Below are 22,819 nucleotides of genomic sequence, written 5' to 3'. Positions count from 1 at the left end.
TGCTTTTCCCCCCCAATAATTTTCATTACTTTATTACACCAGCAAAAATCGTTCATATTTTTTTTTTTCGTGTTTTGTCCCATTTTTTAAAAAATAATGTAAAAGTGTCAAAAAGTTCTGAAAACACTGTGGCATTTCAGCTCTTTGAGATCTTTTGAAAATATAAATAAAATGTGTTTCTTTAAGACCAAGATTGCTCCAGTAAATGTAGGGCTGGTAAACCTTTGGGAACACTGTATTTTGGGTAAGGAAGGCAACCCTCTAATGGCTGGAGCTGAAGGTTTGAAAGACCCAGGAAACCTAAATCATGTGTTTCAGTACAGGGTAACAATCCCGACAAGGACTGTAAAGTGCAGGACTTCCATATTTCTGCCTGTAGTTGCTTTCTCCTACCCTCATAATTCCTGACCGATGAGTGAAGAGATCTTTTTTTGGGGAGTTTTTCCTTACTGAGGAGGGTCTAAGGGCAGGGATGCCCAGTTTAGCTTAGTCTGTTTAGTTTAGTTAAGCAATTACATGTTATGACCGATTTCATGTTCTCATACAATTAATTACCTGCATGAAACCCATTGAGATGACTATTGTTTTAATATTGGACTATATAAATAAAATTGAATTGAATTGAATTGAACTTAGTCATGTGATTTTGTTTACAGGCTTTAGTCCGGAACAGGAATGTCCGCTTGACAGCAGTCTGACTACAGATCAAATGTAAGGTTCAGGACTCGATCCGGACCTAATTAAGCAGACTGGGTCCAGACCAATGGATTTTTCTAGTCTGAATAAACCCTCGGTGTATGTGAGCATCATCCCGCACACACACAGTTTGAGCTAGTACACACACATTCAGTAAGTTGCCACACTTCATACCGTTTTGGGTGAGTTTTGTAGAACAGACCAGGGTAGAGATAGTGAAGCTGTCTCTGGAGCTGACAGAAAGACCTCCGCCCACTGACATACTGCTGCTGCGGTTCAGCCCCACCCCTTTGTGCTGGTCACTGTGATGGTTACGAGTCGATGGTAAGGATAAGTAGGAGTTCACGTCTTCCATGCGCTTGCTGTCACCCTAAAAAAAATAAAACCCTTAATTTCTAAAGCATTGATACTTTCACAACTGGAAAATTGTGCAAATTTTACATGCAAAAAAAGAAAATAATAATAGTAATAATAATAATTAAAATAATAAATAATATAAATAATAAAAAAGAAGAAAGCAACAAAAACAAAGTATTGGAATTTATTAGACAGCGATTCTTAAGCAATTAAAAATCAGAGAAAAAGGTGCATTTAATTTAAATACCTTTACTATTTCTTAAGAATCCTAAAAAGTAGGCAACCAACACAATATTTAAAGTATTTTCTTTTTATGCAAGTATTAATTGGAGTATTTCTTACTTTAATGGCATTTTATGGCAGCATTTTGATGAATTTATTAATCTAAAAAGGTGACACTTCAAACCCAACATCTCCCATTAAAATACTGGTAAATAATGAGACAGCGGCTGGGAAAATTGAGAGTTAAGAGACTGAAGCATGAGTGGCAAAGACATCAAGAGGAGTGCAGGGGTAACGAGAGATAATAAAGAGGGCACAGGGGAACCATCCATTTGGTATTTGAGTGAATCATGAGTAATTAATCTTCACTGCCTTTGACAACTAATCAATAAGAGGATTCAATCTTAGCTCTGGCTCATTTAACAGGAAGTCTATTTGGCTTCACTCAACCTGTCTAGGTGGCCATAATCTCCTGTCTAAAATCAGTGTCTCTTCAGCTTTGATGCCTGTTACCACTTTACTAACATTATAAAGCAATCTTTATTTTAGCCTTTAAATTAGCCCTTCTCTGCGCCTAAAACCATGTTTCTGAATCAAAGTAGGCAACTTTGCACACCTCCAACATTTTAAAGTCCAACCTTGACTCCAGTTCAAATGCTTGGTAAAGCAAAAGCCATATAACTGACAGTACATTTTGAAATAAATGAAAATGTATTTATAATGGATTGCTTATGGATTGCTTAGTTGGTTATCAATGGTATTTGCAATCTGCAGCTGATTTTTAGGTTATTTTATGTAAACTAAAGATGCAAAATGAAGAAACTTTTCACTTTTTTTTATAATTTACTTTAGTTAATTTTTAGGAGGACACTATTAGTGCATGTGCCATCCCTGGTTCTCACCTTAAAAACTACAAGATCGTGAAGGCCGTCCTGTAAAACTGTCCCATCCTCCTTCATCAGACGAACAAATGCCATTGCAAAGTTCTTCTCGCTCTTATCCTTGGCTGGAAGGAAGGAAACAGATCAAGAAAAACAATGTATAAAGGCTAAAGTGAAAATTAAGAGCAAAAATGAGAAGGTGTTAGATCCACAAGGAAATAAAATGTACTAATTAGATTACGGTAATCAAATGTGAGTCTTGATAAAAAATTATGGTGAAAGAATGATGATCTTTGGAAGAAAAACACATGGGGAACTGAAGAGTCGTAAGGGTTTTACTCACACTCCTGGGAAGATCTGTGTCTGAACATGAAGCGCAAATGAATTCTATGCATTTCTTCCAGAGGGACCGCCACCTGGAATATAAGTCATGGTGTTCAGAACCCAAGTGCAACACATATTCGAAATTCATCCCAGCATGTTGTGCAGAAAATGACCGCAGAGTAAAAAAAAAAGTATTTTCAAACAAAATGAGAAATATACAAAGTAGAGGAGGAAGCACTCTACTCAGACCTTAAATGTCTCCATCCAGCGAGGTTGTTTGATTTGGTAGTAGATGACAGATCTGTACTCACTGACCGGCTTATCCCCGGCTCCCAGACAGATGGAATTCTAGGAAAAGAAAAACAGGAGCAAAAAATTTGTGTCACGGAAACCTGTCAGATTTGTTCATTCATAAGTGCATCCATGTATGCAAAGATGGATTTTCCTTCTGGGATAAAGCTGACTGTGTAGGATTCTGACAGGGTGACTAACTGTTTGATCACTGCTGAGCGTCTACACTGGCCCTCACCATTCCAATCTTTCTAAATGTAACTACCCAAAATCCCATGCCTGTTTGCAGAAAAGCCACTGCCTATTTTCCCTTTGTGCCTCATTTCTCTGAGCTGCTCACCTGTATGACCTTGCCCTCTTCATCACAGACCCACATGATGACTTCTACATTTTTCTGCGTTGTTTTGTTGTACTTGTCAAAGTCTCCGCTCTGTATGGTGAGGTAAATGTCATTTCGAACATCTCCTGGCATAATAATCTCTGGAAAACCCAGTTTACGGGCAACCACAGTGCTCCGGTCCACCAGGTGAGGGTATTCCTTCCGGATCTGAACTATGTCCCCAACCAGAGGCTTCATGGTGACCCACAAACCTGGTGAAAGAGAGAAAAAGGCTGTTCAAAGAGCACATAAAATGACATGACTCTTTTAAACCAATTTTGACTCCAGGAAATATCTAATATCAAATAGAAGCAAGCCCTGGAATCCTCATTGTTTCTATAACAACAATTTACTTGTTTGCATAAATTCAATCAATCATTCAATCAGTCTCTGAAAACACATTATACACATGTTTCCCAGGGTGCAAACCTTTAAATGCCTCCACTCCAGTGAGTTAACAGAAGCTAAAAACTGAGTGCACCAAGCTGTCGTTTCTGTTTGAGACCAAGTAATGTTTACTGACGTGTTAAGGTTTAACAGAAAACTATGTGAAAATACATCTACAAAAGTTTCACCTCAGTAAACACAGGTAGGTGCTGCTTCAATGTTGTGTTGTCTTTAAATAAGGAGCCCCAAAAACTTTCCATTTCCCTCATTCAAATAATTTAATGTTAATTCCCAGCAGTGCAGAAACAATTGTCATCTAAACTTACTCAAGACAAATAAAAGGGTTAAAACTTTTTCTCCTGACAAGCATATAATTAAAAAACTTTGAGAAATACATAAAGGCCAAAAAAAACACAAATCATTAGCTACCTGGCCACAAAGAAATTGGTGCAATTGTGTGTTTAAGATGGCAAATGTATTTCCTCTGAGAGAAGGAAGGATCTGAGAGAGTAATTCTAATATGGGGCATCAGGTGGCCACATTTCTGCTTGTGTGGTTGCTGTTTTTTTATATCAAAGCAATAATCTGGGCCTTCTGGAGTAGGAGGAGGGTGAAAATGATTGATAGGACTCTAAAGCAGACTTAGTATTCATGTAACATGATACTGTCTCCAGCAGGGGAGGTCAGATCCAGATTTAAAGAAAAAGCAGTGAGCAAGAGAGGCAGAAGTCTGGTCGGAGCGAAACAAAAGGAATAACTAAGTGAACGTTAGTTCTAGGGCGAATGCAAGTCATAAAGACACCCCCACAATCTGAGTTTGTAAGAGGAAATAGAAACCTAAAAAAATAGTTGATCCTTTGTAAAATTGTTCCCAGTGTTTTTTTAATATGATTATGCTGTTTTAAACCAAAATAATTTTAAAGAGTGTTGTTTTCAAGGACATAATTTCTACAGAGCAGCAGGGGAAATTTGCCTCTCTAGTTGTGAGCAGGACTGTTAGCACGGAGTGAGCATGTCCTATCATCTATTTGTTTACACTCTCTGTAGCTCACAGCCCCTACAACTCCAAACTAACATTACCGGAGCAACAAAAATATCCCATCACTTAAAAACCAAATTCAAGGCCTCCCTTTACTAAAACAGTACCTTGACCTCCACTGTCTCCTCTGGATGCAGTGACTTTGTTCAGCAAAGAGTGGAGAAAGTCATTCTCGGCAACCACTCTGCAGATAAACAAATGCTTCCTCAGTGATCAAACATTTTGTCTGTAATGTGCATTCAAGACAGAGTTCTTTCTATTCAAGTTAGATTTTAAAATGACTGCAAGAAGGGGGGTAAAAGTGGAGGGTTGAAGGACATACGGGAAGAAGGGAATGAAAAACTGCTTCTCCTCATCACACTCGAGCTTCCCTTTGATGATGTCTGTTATGTCCATCACTGCAGAGAGCAGAAAGAAAATATGTCTGTGAGGACAAAAAAAAATAAAAGGCAGTGTTGTGCATTGATGTAATTTTGTGTCATTTCCATGAAACAGGCAGAACACTGGCAAACACATTCTCATTATGTTCCTGACGGCTGGTTTGAAGTTATGTGTGTATATATATATATTTATATATATATATATATATATATATATATATATATATATATATATATATATATATATATATATATATATATATATATATATATATATATATATATATATGCTTTGTTTGAGAGACGCAACAAATGACAGAAATAAAAAAGGAATTCAAGACACTTTTTATAAATACATGAATCAGCTGGTATTAACACTAAAACATTTCTAAGGCAATTGTTGACCTAACAAACTTTGACAGACTATTCTATAATAAATCAGGATTGATGGAATGTATTTAAGGCAACATGAGCACAACCTTTTATTTATTTAGTTAAATAAAAGCTTACATGCCTCATTTTTTACGCTAGTTTTTGGATTGAATAATTTTCCTAGTGCAAAACCTACAAAGAAGATGGACAAAGAACTTTAAGCTTTGGTAGCTTTAAAAATAAAAAAAGGGTTTAAAAATTAATTCCACAAGGCTTATTGGGGTCTTTGCAGCTTGTGGATTTTCAATGAAGTAACCATGTAAGGGACCAAACTTCCCAACCTCTGACCAAGAGGTTTTGTAATGCCACACCACTTTAGAACCAAATAAATGAAATTGACTTTTCTTTTAATACCTGCCACCCCAAAAGGCCTCCTCAGACCCAGAGTGCACTTCTTGTTGTTGATTTCTTTCAAGTCCATCCTGCCCACTCTCACTATCTGACAAATCAGATAAATTTTCTCCCTGTTCAGGTCTTTGTTCCCCAAATCCTGGTGGACAAAGACAGAAAGAAAACAAGAAAACAATGAGTCAGGTTCACTCATCCCAGCCTGGTGTGCTTTGAGATGAAGAGACAGTGTGACAGCGCCCTGGTGTGGTCACTTACTGTAAAGACAACCTTCAAGTTGTTCAGCATGTCAATCTCTTTGGGGAAACCTTTGCTGCCCCAACGAACCAAGTAGTTCTCACTGAGCAGAAAAATAGTGAGTCCATAAATAACACACATGCATCATCGATTTAAAAAAAAAAAACAGTTTGCGTGGATGCTTTAACACACAAACTACACATATTCTTGGCATAAAAGTTTAGCTATGTTTGTTTCTGTCAGTGACAGGAGTTTGACTGTTGTCTTGTGCTCAATAAAAGCAGAGGAAAAAAGCACAACCTCTCTGTTACCTGAACATCCACTCAACCACAGACAGTTTTGACAGAAAGACAGATAATAATACTGTTGCAACAAGAGTTCAGTGGTTTTGATTTTTTTTGTCCCCTGAGAGTTTGGTTTAGGGAGATATGAGGACAGACAAAAAGTACAGAGCACAGACAGTGGAACGCAAAAATTGTTCAACTGTTAAAAAAGTACAACACCTATTCATGTGGTGGGTGAAAATTTCAGAAGAAAGTGGTTTGACAGTGAAGAGGAAAATCTTCTAATCATATATATCTGGAAAATGAAGATTGATTCAGGTCTATCTTAATACTACCAGCCGCTCTGGATGAAACATAGATATACCCGGCGTGACAGTGAGTGACGGGGCTTAACATCAGCCCTGTCAGGCGCCATACAGTGCTGCCACTCACCATCTTTTGCCCTATAATTTTAACTCTCTTTAGGTCTATTTTTGGTGAACTGTCATAGTTTAGTGTAGCTCAACAATGCAGCAAAGGACAAGACGAGGTATACAGACAAGGAACGGAGGGAAAAAAGCGAGGAGATGTGTGGGAAGATGTATGAAAAAGTATGTATGTGCAAAAGAAGTTAGAGACAAGTCATAGTCTAAGCAGAAAGTGTATGATTTTTAGGAGAGGGGATTTTTTTGTGATACCTGATGATTTTCTGTTTGATAGGATCATACAGAGACATAAAGAGCTCTGAGTCTTCCCCGATCCGGCAGACAAAGTTTCTGACAAAGACGTAAAGGCTGTGAGTGGGGGAGGACTGGATTCGAGCTGAAATCCCGCTGTGGTCTGTCTGAACGTTGGACTGCAGGAAAGGACAATTCTTTCAGAGAAATGACCCACATTAAAGACCTATTATATTAATGTGATGATATCATTACGTTTTTATATTGATAATTGGTCGATTGAAGTACAGATTTTATCAATAAATAAATGCTGCAAATAATAAAAAGCTGCACGGAGATTTGCTGATTTTTATAAGTGCTGATTTATATTTGCTTGATTCCGTTTTGTTTTTTTCGTATCCTCTGCATTCTGCAATGTACCTGTTCCTCCTTTATGCGGTCATTGATCTTGACTGTGGCCTCCTCGTGCGCCCTGAAGAGGCTAATAACATTTGCTCGCTCTGGGTCCAAGATGTTACCATCTTCATCACGAACAACAAGGTCCAGCTCCAGGATCCTGCAAAAGAAAGATGGATGGAAAGTGAACAAATAAAAGAAGCAGTTAGAGCAACTGGAAGACAGCAGACTCAGAAGAAAATAAAAATGTGTCAGTAAATAAGGAGTTGGTTGATAGATTCTGCTTTAAGCATTGAGGATGTTTCCCTTCAAACATACTTGTTGCCATAATCAATCTTGGAAGTGACTTTCTGCTTGAGCTCCTTGAATTCATCACTAGGCAGGGTTCCTGACAGGAGCTGAGAACGCCACTCCATCAGCTCCCACATCAGCCTCTCCACCTGCTTCACAAGCGCCCGTTTGTTGGTCTAGACATGAAAATGTTGTTAAAGTCACACACACAAGAAAAAAATGTTTCCCCTCCAAGATTCTATAGTGTGGGTTATACCACAAATAGCTGCTTCCATATGGTCCCCCATTCCCTTAATGTGGTGGTGACCTCCTTCACCAAGGGCATCTCTGCAACTGTCACCACTTCTTCATTTCTGAAAGGCATGCAGTTTTACTCAAGCTGCAGAATCTCTCTATAGTATTTACTTTTTCTTGGACTTACTCTCGTTTTTCAATGTAAACTTCCTTGAGATGGACAAAACTGACAGGAAAGACTCCCTAGAAGAAAAAAAAGGAACATTTGTGACCTCAAATGTACAATTCATTTTGCACCTGACCTCAAAATGTTTAGATTACAACTGAAAATAACCACAAAGAGTTTTTCTTTGTGAGTGCTCAGGTTCACCCTGAAAAGAGAGGGTTTTTTTCTGTTTCTTTCATGGACATTGAGCATGGTCTGAAGGTTAAAATCTGAGCTTATCCCATTTCTTAGAATGACACATTTGCTGCAATAAAGGGTGACCAGTATATGAATCATTATCCAACAACAAAAAACCAAGATGAGTGGAGGCTAGGCATTGCTTGAAGCAGCTTGTTTTTTACAGGGAGAGATGTCAGAAGAGTAAATAAAATCCATTTCAATTAAATGCTAGCGTAAAGGTGTATATCATTTAGATTAGATAGAGCTGGAACAGCATAACACGGTCACTTCAAAGATTCAGAAAATTAAAGTTTTAAGGGTGTTGTCATAAACATTTATAGGGCTGTTGCTGATCAGTGCATTAACTAGAGCCAGCTGAGGGAGGTCAGCACGCCCTACAGGGACCTCACAGAGGAGCTTTTTTTCTGTCTTGGGGACGCATTAGTGCTTCTCAGGCTGAGCTGGTAAAGGGTAGTTGAGGTTAAGATGATCAGGGTTTCTATTCAAATGATTGGCTGAAGCTCAATCTCTGATAAGTCTAAAAATAGATTTGTGCAATGAGCACAAGGCTGGCTTTAAAAAAAAAGTTAATTTTTATTCATGGGACATATGAATAATTCATGTAATGAGCACGAGGCTGGCTTTTTATTAAGTTCATTTTTATTCATGGGACATAAACCATGATAATGTCAATAAAGTGCACAGATTAAAAACATTTAAACAAAAAACATTTACACAACACAATTACAAAATGGGTTATCTGACAACAGATAAACTTACCTTTTGGGCTTTACTTTTTGCCAAGTGGCCTCTGTACCAGCCTGAGACAAAAAAAAAAAAAAGATCATCACCTTCATATCATAAACCTACATCCAGTATTTGCAGAGAAAGAAAGAAACTCCGGAATTTATTTTTGAATAAATATTTCAAGGATCTGAGTGACATTTTTAAATGAAAGAAAATGAGATGTCCCATATCTTAAACCGTGTCTAAAAGAGCTGTTCACTCTGTTTATATCATGTTATTGTTGGTACACTTAGTGTTGAAGTAATTTTTTTCTCATTTGTTGAAAATAAGAAAGTTTTGCTGACAGGCAAATGATGTTACAATATTTCATCAAATGGTAAATGGCGTATACTCATATAGCGCTTTTCTACCTTCTTCGAGGGTCCAAAGCGATTTACAGTCACACACACATTCACACATTGGTGGCGGCTCATCAGCAGTGCCCAGTCCTGCTATCCTGCAGATTCTGACTGACCAACTTAACTCAACTTATCTCTGTAATCAGCTGCAAGCAGGGCCAAGAAAGATGGTAAACTAGCAGGAATATAGCTCTCAGGAACCATGATCAAGCAGTTCTACTGTAGTTTCAAAATAATGGCACTACTCAGCTTTTACTCTTGAAGACCCACTTCAATGAAATGGTGTTTATAGTGGCATTTTTCTCATGACGGAAATGTAATCTTAAAATTGCATTTCTGAGCATCTCTTTATTCAAATTGTCAGGTGCACACAAAAAAATGCAGTTGGAAAAAACTTGTAGGTGTGAAATACAAGTTACTACAAGCCACAAGCTCCCTGCTCCACTCCATTCTGATGCATTCACTTGTAGACGACTAGATACATGTAGGTCTTTGTTTTCCTAGTCTGACCAACTGTATGGCTGGACAGCTTCAATATTGCTCGCCATTTTTGTTACACCAGTAATGTTAGGTTGGGGTTGTGAGGGGCTGTAAGCTTGAGGGAGAGCGCGTAAACTAATGGATGACAGGAAGGGGGAATGCTTACTCCGAACCAACAGTCCCACCCGCAATGTCCTAGAGAACACAACAATTTTTTAAAATTTGGCTAAAAACGGCATCATCATAATTAAAAGACCACTGGGAACACTTTTAGAAAAAAAAATACGATGATCTGTGTAGGACTTTAAGAAACAGCAAAAACTTGGTTAAGCTAAAGTACAACACAAGTACATTATGTTTAAAATGGTTACATAATTAAACATCCTTACCATTACAGACCTCCTGGATGTATACCAAATCCCCTACCTCCAGAGAAAGTTGCTTCTCTCCAGATCCCACAAAATTCCATTTTACTGAAAGAGGAAAAGCGGTGAAGGAAAAGAAGTGTAGATCTGGTTCACACAAAATGAGCATAGCTAACTCAAAAATCTTTTCTACGACTATCTCAAGGAAATTCAGCTGTTGTTTCCATAACCTTAAACGCTGCTTCCCACTGCAGGATGAAGTTTTGACTTGTTAAGAAACGATTAGATCAGAAAAAAAGTTGAAACCAAGTTGATACAGAGCAGCTTAGGCAGCACTGAAGGAGCATGTTAAAGGCTTGTGTTATTTGAGGTGCAGATAGATATATTTAGCAATATGCTTCTATTATATTATCAAGCTATCTGTATGCACTTTAAAATGGATGGCTAAGATACTATGCATGAAGCTGCAAAGCAAAACTTGTGACCAAGAATTTCTAGACACCTTTCTGTGATGATATGATCAGTCATCTCAAGCTCCATATAGGCCACTCATTGATGACTATAGATTGAATTTACACAAAATACCGAATCAACTTGTTTTATGTTATGGTTTTATGGTTGCAGTTTAAAACTGGTAGAAACTTTCTTCCTTCTTCCTCCACTTCCTGTGTTGCTGTCTTTCATTAAGTAGGAAGACATTATACGATGATTACTGCCTAAGTAAATACTGTAGTAAATCTGTTTCAACTATATTTAAATTACATTCTCTTTTTCCCTGTGCAACTTTTATTGTCAATCTTAATTTAGAAATGATTGACAGAGTGTAATAAAACAGTTGTCTCTTAATTTTACCGTAGTCTATTGCGTATTTCAAGTGAATAAACAAATGTTAGTAGGCCGATCTAGTTACAGTATGTTACTGCATAATTAACGAGAAGTTACAGAAGTGACTACAAGAAGATGGCAAATCTGTGCCTTTGCAGTTCTGACAGCTCTGCATATCTAATGGAAACATGCTGCTCAGCTCCGCCATGTTAGACCACATGATAGATAAACTAAACTCTGTTCTGAGAGTTTCCAACAACCACTTTGTAGGATTTGTAATCAACCTTATTGAGAATATTCCTTTATTTTATTTAGTAATAATTTATTCAGTATGTGGACGTTTTTACTCTATTTTTGCAGCACATCTTTTATTCAGTCAGAACTGAACTATGTTTTTAAAATGGCTTTTTTCTTGATCAGAATGCAAATATGCTTGTTACTGACAAATGAAAGTGATTGCATCAGATAGATTTTCTTCTGAGTTGGTATCATAAAGTTCTCTGAGGCCTTTTGCAACTGCATGTAAGCTTCAGGCAGGAAGTGATGGAAGCCTTTAGATGTTTTTATATGGTTTACCCTTGACAGTTACATTGTTACACAAAGAATTTACAGCGGCATGAACGTACATTAACACCCACAAAATTAACTCACAAGTATGCACGCATTGACTTACCAACACCAAATCGCTCTATGGTGGTCTTTCTCCATGGAGTCATGGTTTGTTTTAGTCTTTTACCTTCTTTTCAAAGCGTGTGTTTCTGTTTGTCCTCGGATTTTTACCTCTCAGCCTAGACTTCTCGCTTCTCCATTTTTTTCTATTTTAAATGAAAGCAACAAGCCCGTGCCCCTTGCATTTCTTCCTCTTCTGTCTCTTACTTCCTGACAGTTAAGAGGAAGTGGTTCAACAAGGTGGAGTCCTGTCAAACACAGTGGCCTAAGAAGTGCAGAATGACTGCAACACACGCATCTAGACTGTCTGTAACACCAGTTGCTACTTAAAGAAGTTGTCTAAACTATTAAAAGCAGTTCACCAACTCAAAGCGCGGACAACATTTCTGCTTTTACATTTCAACCTGTTCATCTTAAAACGATGTAAAGAAAATGAGAGTTGTCATCTAGAACAATCTTCCATTTCTCAAGTTTTGTCAGTTGCAGATACTTTTTCCCACAGACAGACTTTGCACTTTATTTTCTGATAGTCTAAGCAGCATTTTGCCTACAGAACACAGTTGGGTGCAGTAAATTGGTTGTTGCAGTGTTACATACCACAACTTCTGTTCGTTCAGGATCTGCAGTTAAGCCCCAGGTGGTGGTTAGTGAAGAATCCCTTTTTCTTTGTTTTTTGGCAGTATTATCCAAGTACATGAACTATACCTTTATTCAAAAAAGAAAAACTAACTTTACAACAACATCTGAGCACTGTGTTTAACATTAGAATAGAACCTTACAGAAAATACTTATTTTGAATAAATTCCAGTTGATTTTTTTTAAAGTGTCAGTCTGTCCTAAGATGCTTTTTGCCTATACATAGGTCAATAATTTATACACATCTTTAAAAAAAATGCAGATTCACGACTTGGCAAAGAACTGATTCAAAAATGAAAGAATACTTGCCTTGTCTTTGGAGTGCTTCTGTAAATGTTGTCTGTATATGTAGGATTTTAACTGTTCGGCATGGAGGTCCTCTGACATGCAGTCCCGATGACCGTTTGAATTTACCCGGGAATTTCAAAAAAGTAGGGCACTTGAAATCTTGAACTCAAAATCAACAAAAATTATGTTGTCATCCTACGTTAATTAAGTTACCACAACTCAAATTTATTTTAAAGTCAATTGATTCATAAATTTAAGTTTGAATGACACAGAATATGATGTTGATATAAATAACCGAATTTTTGAGTCAACACACCCTATCAAAGCAAAGTTTATAATTTAAAATAAGGATCCAAATCAATAGATTAGCTTTTTTATGTTGGAATCACATATTAAGGTAAGTAGGCGGAAAAGGCTCAGTGAATTCTTTTTTAGAGTGCATGAAGTGTGGACAAAAAAAAAAGCAAAGCTTGGGTCAGCAGCATGACATCCTGAACAAACAAGTCCAGATAAACAAACACATGAGGAGTAACAATGCAACACTATGGCAGAAGCAAAAGCAGGGATAAGTAGTGAGGCAGGAGACAGAGCACAGGTGAAAGGAATCAAACAAATGTCCCAAGCTGACTAAAACTACATCAGAATAGTACAGGAAGCACGTCAAAATAAAACACCATTGTCTGAAGTCAAGCTGACAAACATAACCTGTGCACATTAATATGATAGATTGCTGTTAATTTCCATACAAATAGTCAGAAGTGTTGGATTAAAGTACAAGGAAATTATTGATTTGAAAGTAAGTGTTGGAGCCAACTTTTTGTGTGTGAATGTGTTTTGCAAGACTTTTTTGAAGTTAATTATAATTTGTGGTTTAAGTTTTTAAGTTGTGGTTTCGTCCTTGATAACCAATACTAAGTGACATTTAAACTGTGTTTTAAAACTGCTGGCCTGATTTAGGCAAACTGGATAAATGTTTTAAGTCAAACCTTCTTCTGAACTTTTTCTACCTGTGACATTCAAGAAATTGTCTCAAATATGGTAATTCAGAGCCGGGGAACGAAATGAGAAGTTATTACTGGAAGTATTAAAAAAAGCCCTTACATTTTTGGATCAAGCTCTTGAGCGTAGATTGGGAAATTTGAGATGTCTGGTTTTTGTTTTGTTTTTTTAACTCTGAGGGCCTTACAAAAGGACAGGCAGAAGATAGGATGAAGAGCTAAACAGTGGAAACTTGTCAGTGGAAGTCACAAGATGATGTAAAGCTGGCGACTGGAGATGTGTGCAAATAGAGAAGCCTGAGGAAGAAAATGAAAAAAATCTAACAGATATGCAGGATTGGCAGAGATGAACTGATGTAAAGATGAAGAAATGAAATGAGGCAACAGACAATAACAAAGCAGAATGAATAATTGCAGCCCCTACTGAGATATGAACAAGCCCATAAATACAGAGACAGAGCCAAACACACAGAGACAAAAGAATAAAAGGTAAATAGAGGGAAAACGGGGGGAAAATATGACTAGAGGAGTGAGAATGACAAAGAAAGCAGCCATAAAATAGCAGCAACAATGAAAACAAAGGCATGCTCAACAGAACCAAAAACCGATTTAAAAAATAAATGTAAAAACTATCTTAATAATTTTATACCGTTATGAATTAAAAAATCAGACTTTGGAATCAAGAAAAAAAATTTCTAACAGATTTCACTAGAGGAAAAAATGAAATGTGGATCTTACTAAGAAAGAGCTCCTTTGCAATTGTTAAGTTTCATTACAGCAATACAATACACAGACATACTATTTATGTTTGCTGGACGATATACTCTGACATAACCCATTGGTTGCTGAGTGTGACATAGAAGCCTCAATGCACACATTGACCACAGTTTACTTTGCCAACCTTAACAAAATGACCCCGGCCTCCTGTGGTCTTTTAAGGAACTGCAACATTTTGCGTTTCCTGGTTTGCATGAAATTCAGAATGAGGATTTATATCAAGGATATTAATCATAGTCTTATTCTTTCATCCTTATCTAAAACACAGCCCAAGCTGAGCTCAAACAATACTAGATTTTTTATTTATTTTTGTAATTTAACCATATTTCTGGAGAAGTTTGTTCCTAACAGTTTATTTTCAAGCTGTGCATTCTTTTGAAGTGTATTTTTAAAGTCATGCCTAGAAAACTACATGACTCTTAAGCCTGTGAGATTGCAAAAGCATTCACACATTTGCATCTAAAGCATGCGCTCTATTTATAATAAAATTAGAATCAAAACAGAAAATAGGAGTCTCCAGAGCAGGGGAGGATAATAAAGTCACCCGCTTTGTCTGCTTTAGCTCGACTTTCTCATGCCTTTTGTTGCACTCTGAACATTTCATCATTGTAAACCAAGGCTCTAAATTTACAATAATTATAGTGTTATAAATAACTTTGCAGTTAGCTGCAATACCTGGAAGGGGATAGTGCTTTGCAAAGGCTTAAAGGGTATGGTGTTGAATGTAACAGTTTAGTTCAATAAAAATAGCTCAAAATTATGTCTTTGCCCACATTTTATCACATTACAAAAGATATATATATTTCTAATATATTTAAGCTAAAAACTAAATGAATCTAAATGTTTAACATTTGTCTGTGTGACAGAACAGAAGAAGAAATACGCTGTTAGGTTTCATCAAAGAAATAAAACATTTGGTATTATGAGATTAACTTTATTTGTCCTCATCAGAATTTCTTCATCAATAGAATATCTTGCAACCCATTCACCTGCTTCACTTACATGCACTTGAAAAGTTTCAGGACAGAAAAAATTTTTAGTTGGGTCTCTACAAGCAGAAGTGGCTGTATTCTATCCTGGATTTTGCAATGTTACAGTAGCACCAACTCCTGCTATACTTTTAATAACTCCATCAAATTAAACCAATTTACACACTTTGTTCATGAAACAGCAACTTTGCCGCATTTTATACCAGTTCCACCATCAAACTATCCTCGCCAAACAGGTTTAGAAGCTATTACTCTCTAAGCTCTATTAGTCTAACTTATCAATTGTTCCCTTACACTGTAACTCTAATTTCCCTTTTCCTTGTGATGGTAAGGTTGAAATAGGTGATAAAGTCTCCAAGTTACAAACAAAAATCACTCAGCTGTTTGAAAAGTTTCTTCATGAAAGTGGAGGTAAACAGTTTTGTTCTTACAAAGTAGAATTGAAGCACAAACAGAAGTCGACAGACAAATGGCGCTTTTTAACTGTCAAACATAGGTGGAGAATGTCTAACAGTTGTGTACAAAGTATGCTGGCATGTGTGTGAAATTACGATGTGTGAGCTTGAAAAATATCTCTTTATGCTATATATTAATGTCACCCTAAGTCAACTTGATATAACCCTTAATGATCTGTTGGTAAAGATTTGAAACAAAAGCACAAAATGTACAATCTATACATGTATGATATATAAAAATGGTGGTGTTAACAGGCAGAGATGCAAATGATTGTCTAAATGATCTTTCTGATTTAAAAAGCTTTTTCCCATCAGGGGTCGCCACAGCGAAACAACCTCTCCTTCGAGGATGAGTTGCATGGTTAACTTGGCAATGTTTTACGCTGGATGCCCTTCCTGATGCAACCCTCTCAATTTATCCGGGCTTGGGACCGGCACAGAAGCAGAGAAGGGAACAGGGAGCAGCCCAGATCCGAACCCTGGTTACATGGACGGAAGGCGCCGAAAACCAGCACGAGCTAAACCGGCTTCCAAGATTAAGTAACTGAATTACCGTAGTACAATGAAAGAAACAAAATAAAGGCTGAGTGACAACAAGCCACATTCTATTAAAGCAAGACAAAATTAAACAGAAATAATTTTCATTTTATGTATGAAATAAACTAAAATAAATGTTTCAATTAAAATATTTCTCTTTTTTGATTGTACCATGAGAAAACATTTTTTTCTTGTTAAAATACAAGTTTTTAACAGAATATAATCCCAGGTAAATGTTGTGAAAAATTCACTAAGCACGTTGCTAACACATGAATATTTAGTTTCTACAGTATTTCTAGCACAAACATGAAAATAATTATCTTCTTTTAAAAATGTTTCCCTGTTCAACAAGAAATGTCATCAATGTTTTTCGATAAACATAGATGCCGGTACATGGACAACAAGAAGAGGAGTTTTACATCCTCTAGCCGCCTTTAGTTTAAAATTGCTATTGACAGATTTCCCTTTTTTTTTTTTTTTACTTTATACTAAAAAAAATGCAATTTTTAGGCCTTTTGTGCCACAGAAATCACAAAGAAAACCTGGAAGATTCTTTTTTTTTAAGATTTAGCTTTACAAATTATATTTATATTATAGATTTGCAAATTAACATTTAGTTTTGTTTTTAGATTAAATGGTCTAAAACAATTTTGTTTTAGACTCAATATTTAACTTTTACAGCTTTTTTAGATTGATGATTTAAATATTCATCAAGATTTAATATTTATGTTTACAATAAGATTTTGTTTTTAGAGAGATTTAGATTTATCAGTTAGATTATACATTTAACCACTACATGTTATAAAGTAGAAATTAAGGTTATGTATGGAATTCATATTTAAAATATAAGTTTACTTTTATATATTCGATTTAAATTAGAAGGCCTTAAAAAGAATATGTGACACTTTTATCTGTAAAAATGTCTGATGTGGTGAAGTTGTGGTAAATCTAAGAAAAGTTGGCTAAACTTGATGAAACCGTAATTCTAACTGGCTAAACTTTTACATCCAGTGCCCCTTAACAGCAAGCATCATGTTCTAATCAACAATGTATACCATGATAGTTCAAATTTTATAACACCAAAAAAACAGATGAATAAAAAATAAATATATTAATCAGCGAAAACTGTTTCCTCTTATGCCTGACGGCAGGGCTCAATGTTAACAGAGACGTGCGCTGAAAACTCTGCTATAGGCCCACAGAAAAGGCTTCTTTTTTAAGCCTTTTTTTCTCTTCTTTTAACTTGTTCTGTCCAACAACTGAGCAAACAGATGACAGCTGAAGGCCTTTTGTATTGGACAGGTTTCACTATTACAAAAAGAGGTTATATATCTTATTATTTTTTATGTATTTGTTACATTTAGTGTGTGTGGGGAAAAGTGTGAAGGGGGTAGAAGAGAAAAAAAAGGAAAAGAAGTGGAGAAAGTGGGGGATAAAAGCGCTGATTTGAATAAGTTATTATTTTTAGCTGTGTAACAATTACACCAGATCTGCTGAGATGACAAATATTACATCCAAAGGTGATATTCTGACACGAAAATGAGCGGAGGGTCTCTGTCCATCAATACAATACCATGGTGTGGGTGTACTGTGTGTGTGCTGCAGGTAAAATAGGAGGTCTCCAGTGTGGCGGGTCCCACCGCTGCCAAGCAGTGGAGTCCCCCCACTCCGGGGCCCTCTGTGATTTGTGTGTATTTTCTGTGTGTGTGCTGCTAACATGCAGTGTTTGTGTGTCTAAAGTGGAAGTTAAAATTGTGGGGCGGACAGGTGAAAGATGAGAATGGATGTTTCACCGTGCCCCCCTCCACCACACCATCCTCGTCTCTCTCTGACGGGACTCCAGAGAGAGACGCCCCCAGTGATCCCCGCCAGCATGTCCCCACCCATCCAGTTCCCGGAGCCCTATGTGCCTGTGTGCCACATTTGTTTGGGTGGGAGTGGGGAGGAGCGGGTGGATGGGTACAACCTGGGGAGGAAGGCTCCCCCCGGGCGACCACCCCCCCAGCCGGCCAAAGTAGGCACCGCCCCTACCAGGGCGGCCAGGCAGCCAGGAGGCGGCAAGCCAGCTGCAGACAGAGCCCAGAGCCGCGCCAGTGCCGAGAGACAGTCGGCAAGGAAGGGGTGCGGTGCCAACCCCGAGGGGCAGGAGGTCCAGCCCCACCATTCATGCCCTGACTCCATAAGGGACTAGCACCCCTACCTCCCCTACCCCCAGTGCAACCCTGTCCCTCCTAAAAATAAATAAATAAATATATATATATATATATTAAATAAAGAAATAAAGAACGAATTTTAAAAGAATATCATAATAATTAATAGAAAATAATACTACTAATAATAATAATAATAAAAAAAACAAAAACAAGGGTACCCCTTAGCCCCGCATTGCCGACCCCCGGGGAGCCAGGCCAAGCGTCAAACCACCGGCCACCTGCGAAACACCGGCCGCCAACCCCAGGCCCCAGAACCCCAAGCCCAGCCCCCCCCCCTGGGCTTGGGGGGGGGCTGGGCTCGGGAAAAAAGGTTTAGCGCACTGTCTAGTGGGTCTAGATGACCCAACTCCCAACGTTAAAGTGCCTAGGATAGCACAAGGGTTACACCATATTGATAGTTCTTCACAGACCTTACGCCAGAATGATTGGACAGGTGAACAGAACCAGAGGGCGTGCATATGGTCGTCAATGTTGTTATCTGTGCACTGTGTGCATACAGCAGACTGATAGAGACCCATTTTAAATAGCCTCCGTCCGGTGTAGTGAATTCTGTGGAGAATCTTGTATGGGATAAGTTGTAGATTAAAACCTTTGGTCATATTAAAGGCATTCAAACAGATCTATAGCCAAAATTGATCACTAGAATTCAAGGATAGCTCAGACTCCCATTTTGCCATGGGTAAGTAAATTGTATCCTCTATGTTAGATATCAACTTGTACATTTTTGGAAGTGAGCTTTCGATTTTTAAGGTCAATGAAATGTGTTACTGTAAGGGGAAGGTCTAGGTCTATTTGGGTCAAGCAGTATTGAGTCCTTACAGCTGATTTAAGTTGCTGATATTCTAGAAATTTGTTTTTACTAATCCCATAGATTGAGGATAACGTGGGAGGGACATAAATGTTCTATTCTGAATTACATTCTGAAACTGATGGATTCCTTTGTTCTTCCATGAAGAAAACTGAATCATGTTTTTGTTAATTAGAATGTCAGGGTTGTTCAAAATGTGGGTGAGTTTGTATGGAAATATTGTGAGATTGTTTTTTTTTTAAGAAAATACCACCAGGCTGTTAGAGATGAGCTGATGTTTGAACTTCTGAAGCATGTGTGTTGTTTAATTTTAAACTGAAAAAAGGTAAATTTGAAATATCTAGGTTATCGCAGAGATTGTGCTCTATATCTAGCCTAGATTCATCTAACACAGTGTTTTTCAACCAGTGTGCCGCGGCACACTAGTGTGCCGTGGGAGATGGTCAAGTGTGCCGTGGAAAATTGCCCTCATTAACTGATCTAAAAACATTTCCCATCTCCAGGATTTCAGCTCTGTGTTCATCCAAACAGGCCCTGATAAAACACTGAGGAGTTAGGAATATAAAAGATCGTAAAATACTTTTTCTTTGCGTTTATTTTATTTTATTAAAGACATTTTGATAAGAATGACCGTACCGCGATTCAGCTGCAGCTCCGGCTGTATTTGGGAAAAGTCCCGTCCCTTTGACTGTCTCCACCAATCATTCTTGAGGGGCTTAATCACATGTCATCAGTCTGACCAATCAGAAGTGGTTAAAGTCTTCACTTCCTTGTCCCGATTTAGCTCGTAAAGTCGCTCAGTTCTAACAAAAATACCAGCTAAAGCTCGTCTTTTGCGCTGTAGCTTTCCACAGAATCCGGTATCAGACCGTGGAACAAGTGAACAAAACAATGAAGCTCCGAAAACCGATCTCCGGCCGTTTTATGCACTACATCTCCCATGATGCATTGGGTTGTGAGAGTGACAGGGCACAAGGAGATCTGTCGTTAGACGTCTTGAAACCAACGAACACGCATCAAACTATTTTTAAATCTTCTAACTTAACTTTTATTGAATCTTTTAGAAAAAAACAGCTGCAGTTTCCAGCTTTTTCTGCAACAATTATCTCAAAAATGCATGTGAGATTGTGGAGGGAGGGGCTGTAGATCAATACAGACTATGAGTTTATCCTTCTTTTTTTTAATTTTTGGATGCTGGTGTGCCGCGGGATTTTTTTTAAGGTTAAAGTGTGCCGTGGCTCAGAAAAGGTTGAAAAACACTGATCTAACACACCAGGATTAAGCCATTTTTGGACATAAAACAATCTGTTCACGGAGTAGTATTCCTGGAAGTTTTGTAGGCCTAGTCCTCCTCTATCTTTAGGTTTTTGAAAAGTTTTCAAACTGATCCTTGGTGGTTTACCTTCCCAAAGGAATTTGGAAATGAATGAGCCTAATGATTTGAACCAAGTGGTTGGAGGTTTGGAAGGAATCATTGAAAACAGGTAGTTAATTTTTATGGTTGCAACTCTCCCTATTACGGAAAAGGGTAGACTTTTCAATCTAGTGAGATCAGCCTCAAATGTTTTGAGGAGTTCGGTGTGGTTTAGCTTCAATAGATCAGAAAAGACTAAAGGAAATATTTATACCTAAGTACTTTATGTGGCCTGTTTGTAGTTTAATGCAGTGTTTTTCAACCTTTTTTGAGCCACGGCACACTTCAACCTCGACAAAAATCCCGCGGCACACCGGCATTCAAAAAAAAAGAAAAAAGGAGAAACTCGGTCTGTATTGATCCACAGTCCCTTCATGATCTCACATGCATTTTTGTGATAATTGTGGCAGAAAAAATTGTGGCAGCTGTTTTTTAAAGATGTAATAAAAGTTAAGTTAAAAGATTTAAAAACTGTTTGATTTGTGGTCGTTGTGGTTTCACGACGTTAAGAGGAGATAGTCGTGCACCCAGACGCTCACACTGTCACTTTAATAACCAAATGCATCATGGGAGATGTAGTTCAATAATCCGCCGAACGCAGACAGACTAGCGTCTCTGAGCTTCATTGTTTTGTTCACTTTTTCCACGGTTCGACACCGGATTCTGTGGAAAGCTACACCGCTAAAGACAAGCTTTAGCTGGTATTTTTCTTAGAACTGAGAGACTTTTTCAGCAGAATTCAGAACAAGGAAGTGAAGACTTTAACCACTTCTGATTGGTCAGACTGATGACATGTGATTAAGATCCCAAGAATGATTGGTGGAGACAGTTGAAGGGGCGGAACATTTCCTAACATAGCCAAAGCTGCGGCTAAATCGCGGTATCGTCATCCTTATCAAAATGTATTTAATAGAATCAAATAAACACAAAGAAAAAAGTATTTTATGATCTTTCATATTCCCAATTTCTTAGTGTTTTATCGGGGCCTGTTGGGATGAACAAAGAACTGAAATCCTGGAGATGGGAAATGTTTTTAGATCAGTTAATGAGGGCAATTTCCCAAGGCACACTTGACCATCTCCCACGGCACACTAGTGTGCCGCGGCACACTGGTTGAAAAACACTGGTTTAATGGATGATGTATTTAGATAATTGCAATTAATTGGCAGAATTGTGCTTTTAGACCAGTTTATGGAGTATTCCGAAACTGAGGAAAATGTATTAATTAAGGAGATAATTTGGCAGATGGAAGATTGTGAATTGGTAGTAAATAATAAAAACATAATCTGCATAAAGACTTATTTTATGTTCTAGATTTCTGGTTTGAATGCCTTCAATGTCTTACTAGAGGTTCAATAAATAGTGCAAATAAAGACGGAGATAGTGGACAGCCTTGTCTGGACCCTCTTTGTAAGTTAAAGCTTGGAGATGTTTGATCATTTGTTCTGACACGAGCGTTAGGAGAGGCACATAATATTTTAATCCAGTTGATGAACGATTTTCCAAAGCCAAATTTATTCAAGATGGCTATTAAAAATTTCCAGTTGACCCGATCAAATGCCTTTTCTGCATCCAGGACAAATATGTTCGTGTGTGTATTTTATAAGCTGTTAGCTGCCGTTGGATGAATGGTGAAATATGTAGGTCTTTCATTGTAAATCTGACTCCAGAGGAGTCAATGCCTCACCAGCCATCCACCTCACCGCACATCACTGGTCTTGAAGCACATGTCAACACATAAGAAACACGTTCCACTATGGTAAATGGTAAAAGGCCTATTCTTGTATAGTGCTTTACTAAGGTCCTAGAAGACCCAAAGCGCTTCACAGTCATAGTCCCTTTCACCCATGCACACACAAATGCACACACTGATGGCAGCTCCACTGCCGAACACGGGTGCCAACCTATAACCAATAAAAAGGGATGCTTTGGTGGGAGACCCAGCTGAAAACAACTGCCACACAAAGATATCAAAAAGCAAGGCGAAAGTTTATCAAGACT

General features: G+C 37.8%; 1 protein-coding gene across 1 annotated transcript in view; it reads right to left on the bottom strand.

Moving 5' to 3' along the window:
* dock2 (dedicator of cytokinesis 2) overlaps positions 1–11,922 on the bottom strand; it is an 87,876-nt gene extending 75,954 nt beyond the window's left edge. Inside the window, exons 1-17 of the mRNA XM_023959129.2 lie at positions 11,708–11,922; positions 10,234–10,317; positions 9,000–9,040; positions 8,022–8,077; positions 7,857–7,953; positions 7,628–7,776; positions 7,334–7,469; positions 6,935–7,092; positions 5,995–6,076; positions 5,743–5,878; positions 4,899–4,974; positions 4,684–4,760; positions 3,112–3,362; positions 2,730–2,828; positions 2,500–2,572; positions 2,178–2,281; positions 871–1,066 (exon numbers count right to left, since the gene is read on the bottom strand). Coding sequence (XP_023814897.1) covers positions 871–1,066; positions 2,178–2,281; positions 2,500–2,572; positions 2,730–2,828; positions 3,112–3,362; positions 4,684–4,760; positions 4,899–4,974; positions 5,743–5,878; positions 5,995–6,076; positions 6,935–7,092; positions 7,334–7,469; positions 7,628–7,776; positions 7,857–7,953; positions 8,022–8,077; positions 9,000–9,040; positions 10,234–10,317; positions 11,708–11,750 — 1,858 coding nt within the window. The 5' untranslated portion in view covers positions 11,751–11,922. The remainder of the gene's footprint in view (positions 1–870; positions 1,067–2,177; positions 2,282–2,499; positions 2,573–2,729; positions 2,829–3,111; positions 3,363–4,683; positions 4,761–4,898; positions 4,975–5,742; positions 5,879–5,994; positions 6,077–6,934; positions 7,093–7,333; positions 7,470–7,627; positions 7,777–7,856; positions 7,954–8,021; positions 8,078–8,999; positions 9,041–10,233; positions 10,318–11,707) is intronic.
* Between the last annotated feature and the right edge of the window lie 10,897 nt (positions 11,923–22,819).

This window comes from Oryzias latipes, chromosome 10, assembly GCF_053564925.1.
Source record: "Oryzias latipes strain Hd-rR chromosome 10, Olatipes_Hd-rR_3.1".
Taxonomy (NCBI): Eukaryota; Metazoa; Chordata; class Actinopteri; order Beloniformes; family Adrianichthyidae; genus Oryzias; species Oryzias latipes.
Note: the sequence above shows the minus strand (reverse complement) of the source record. Positions and strands in the feature narration are given on the sequence as shown.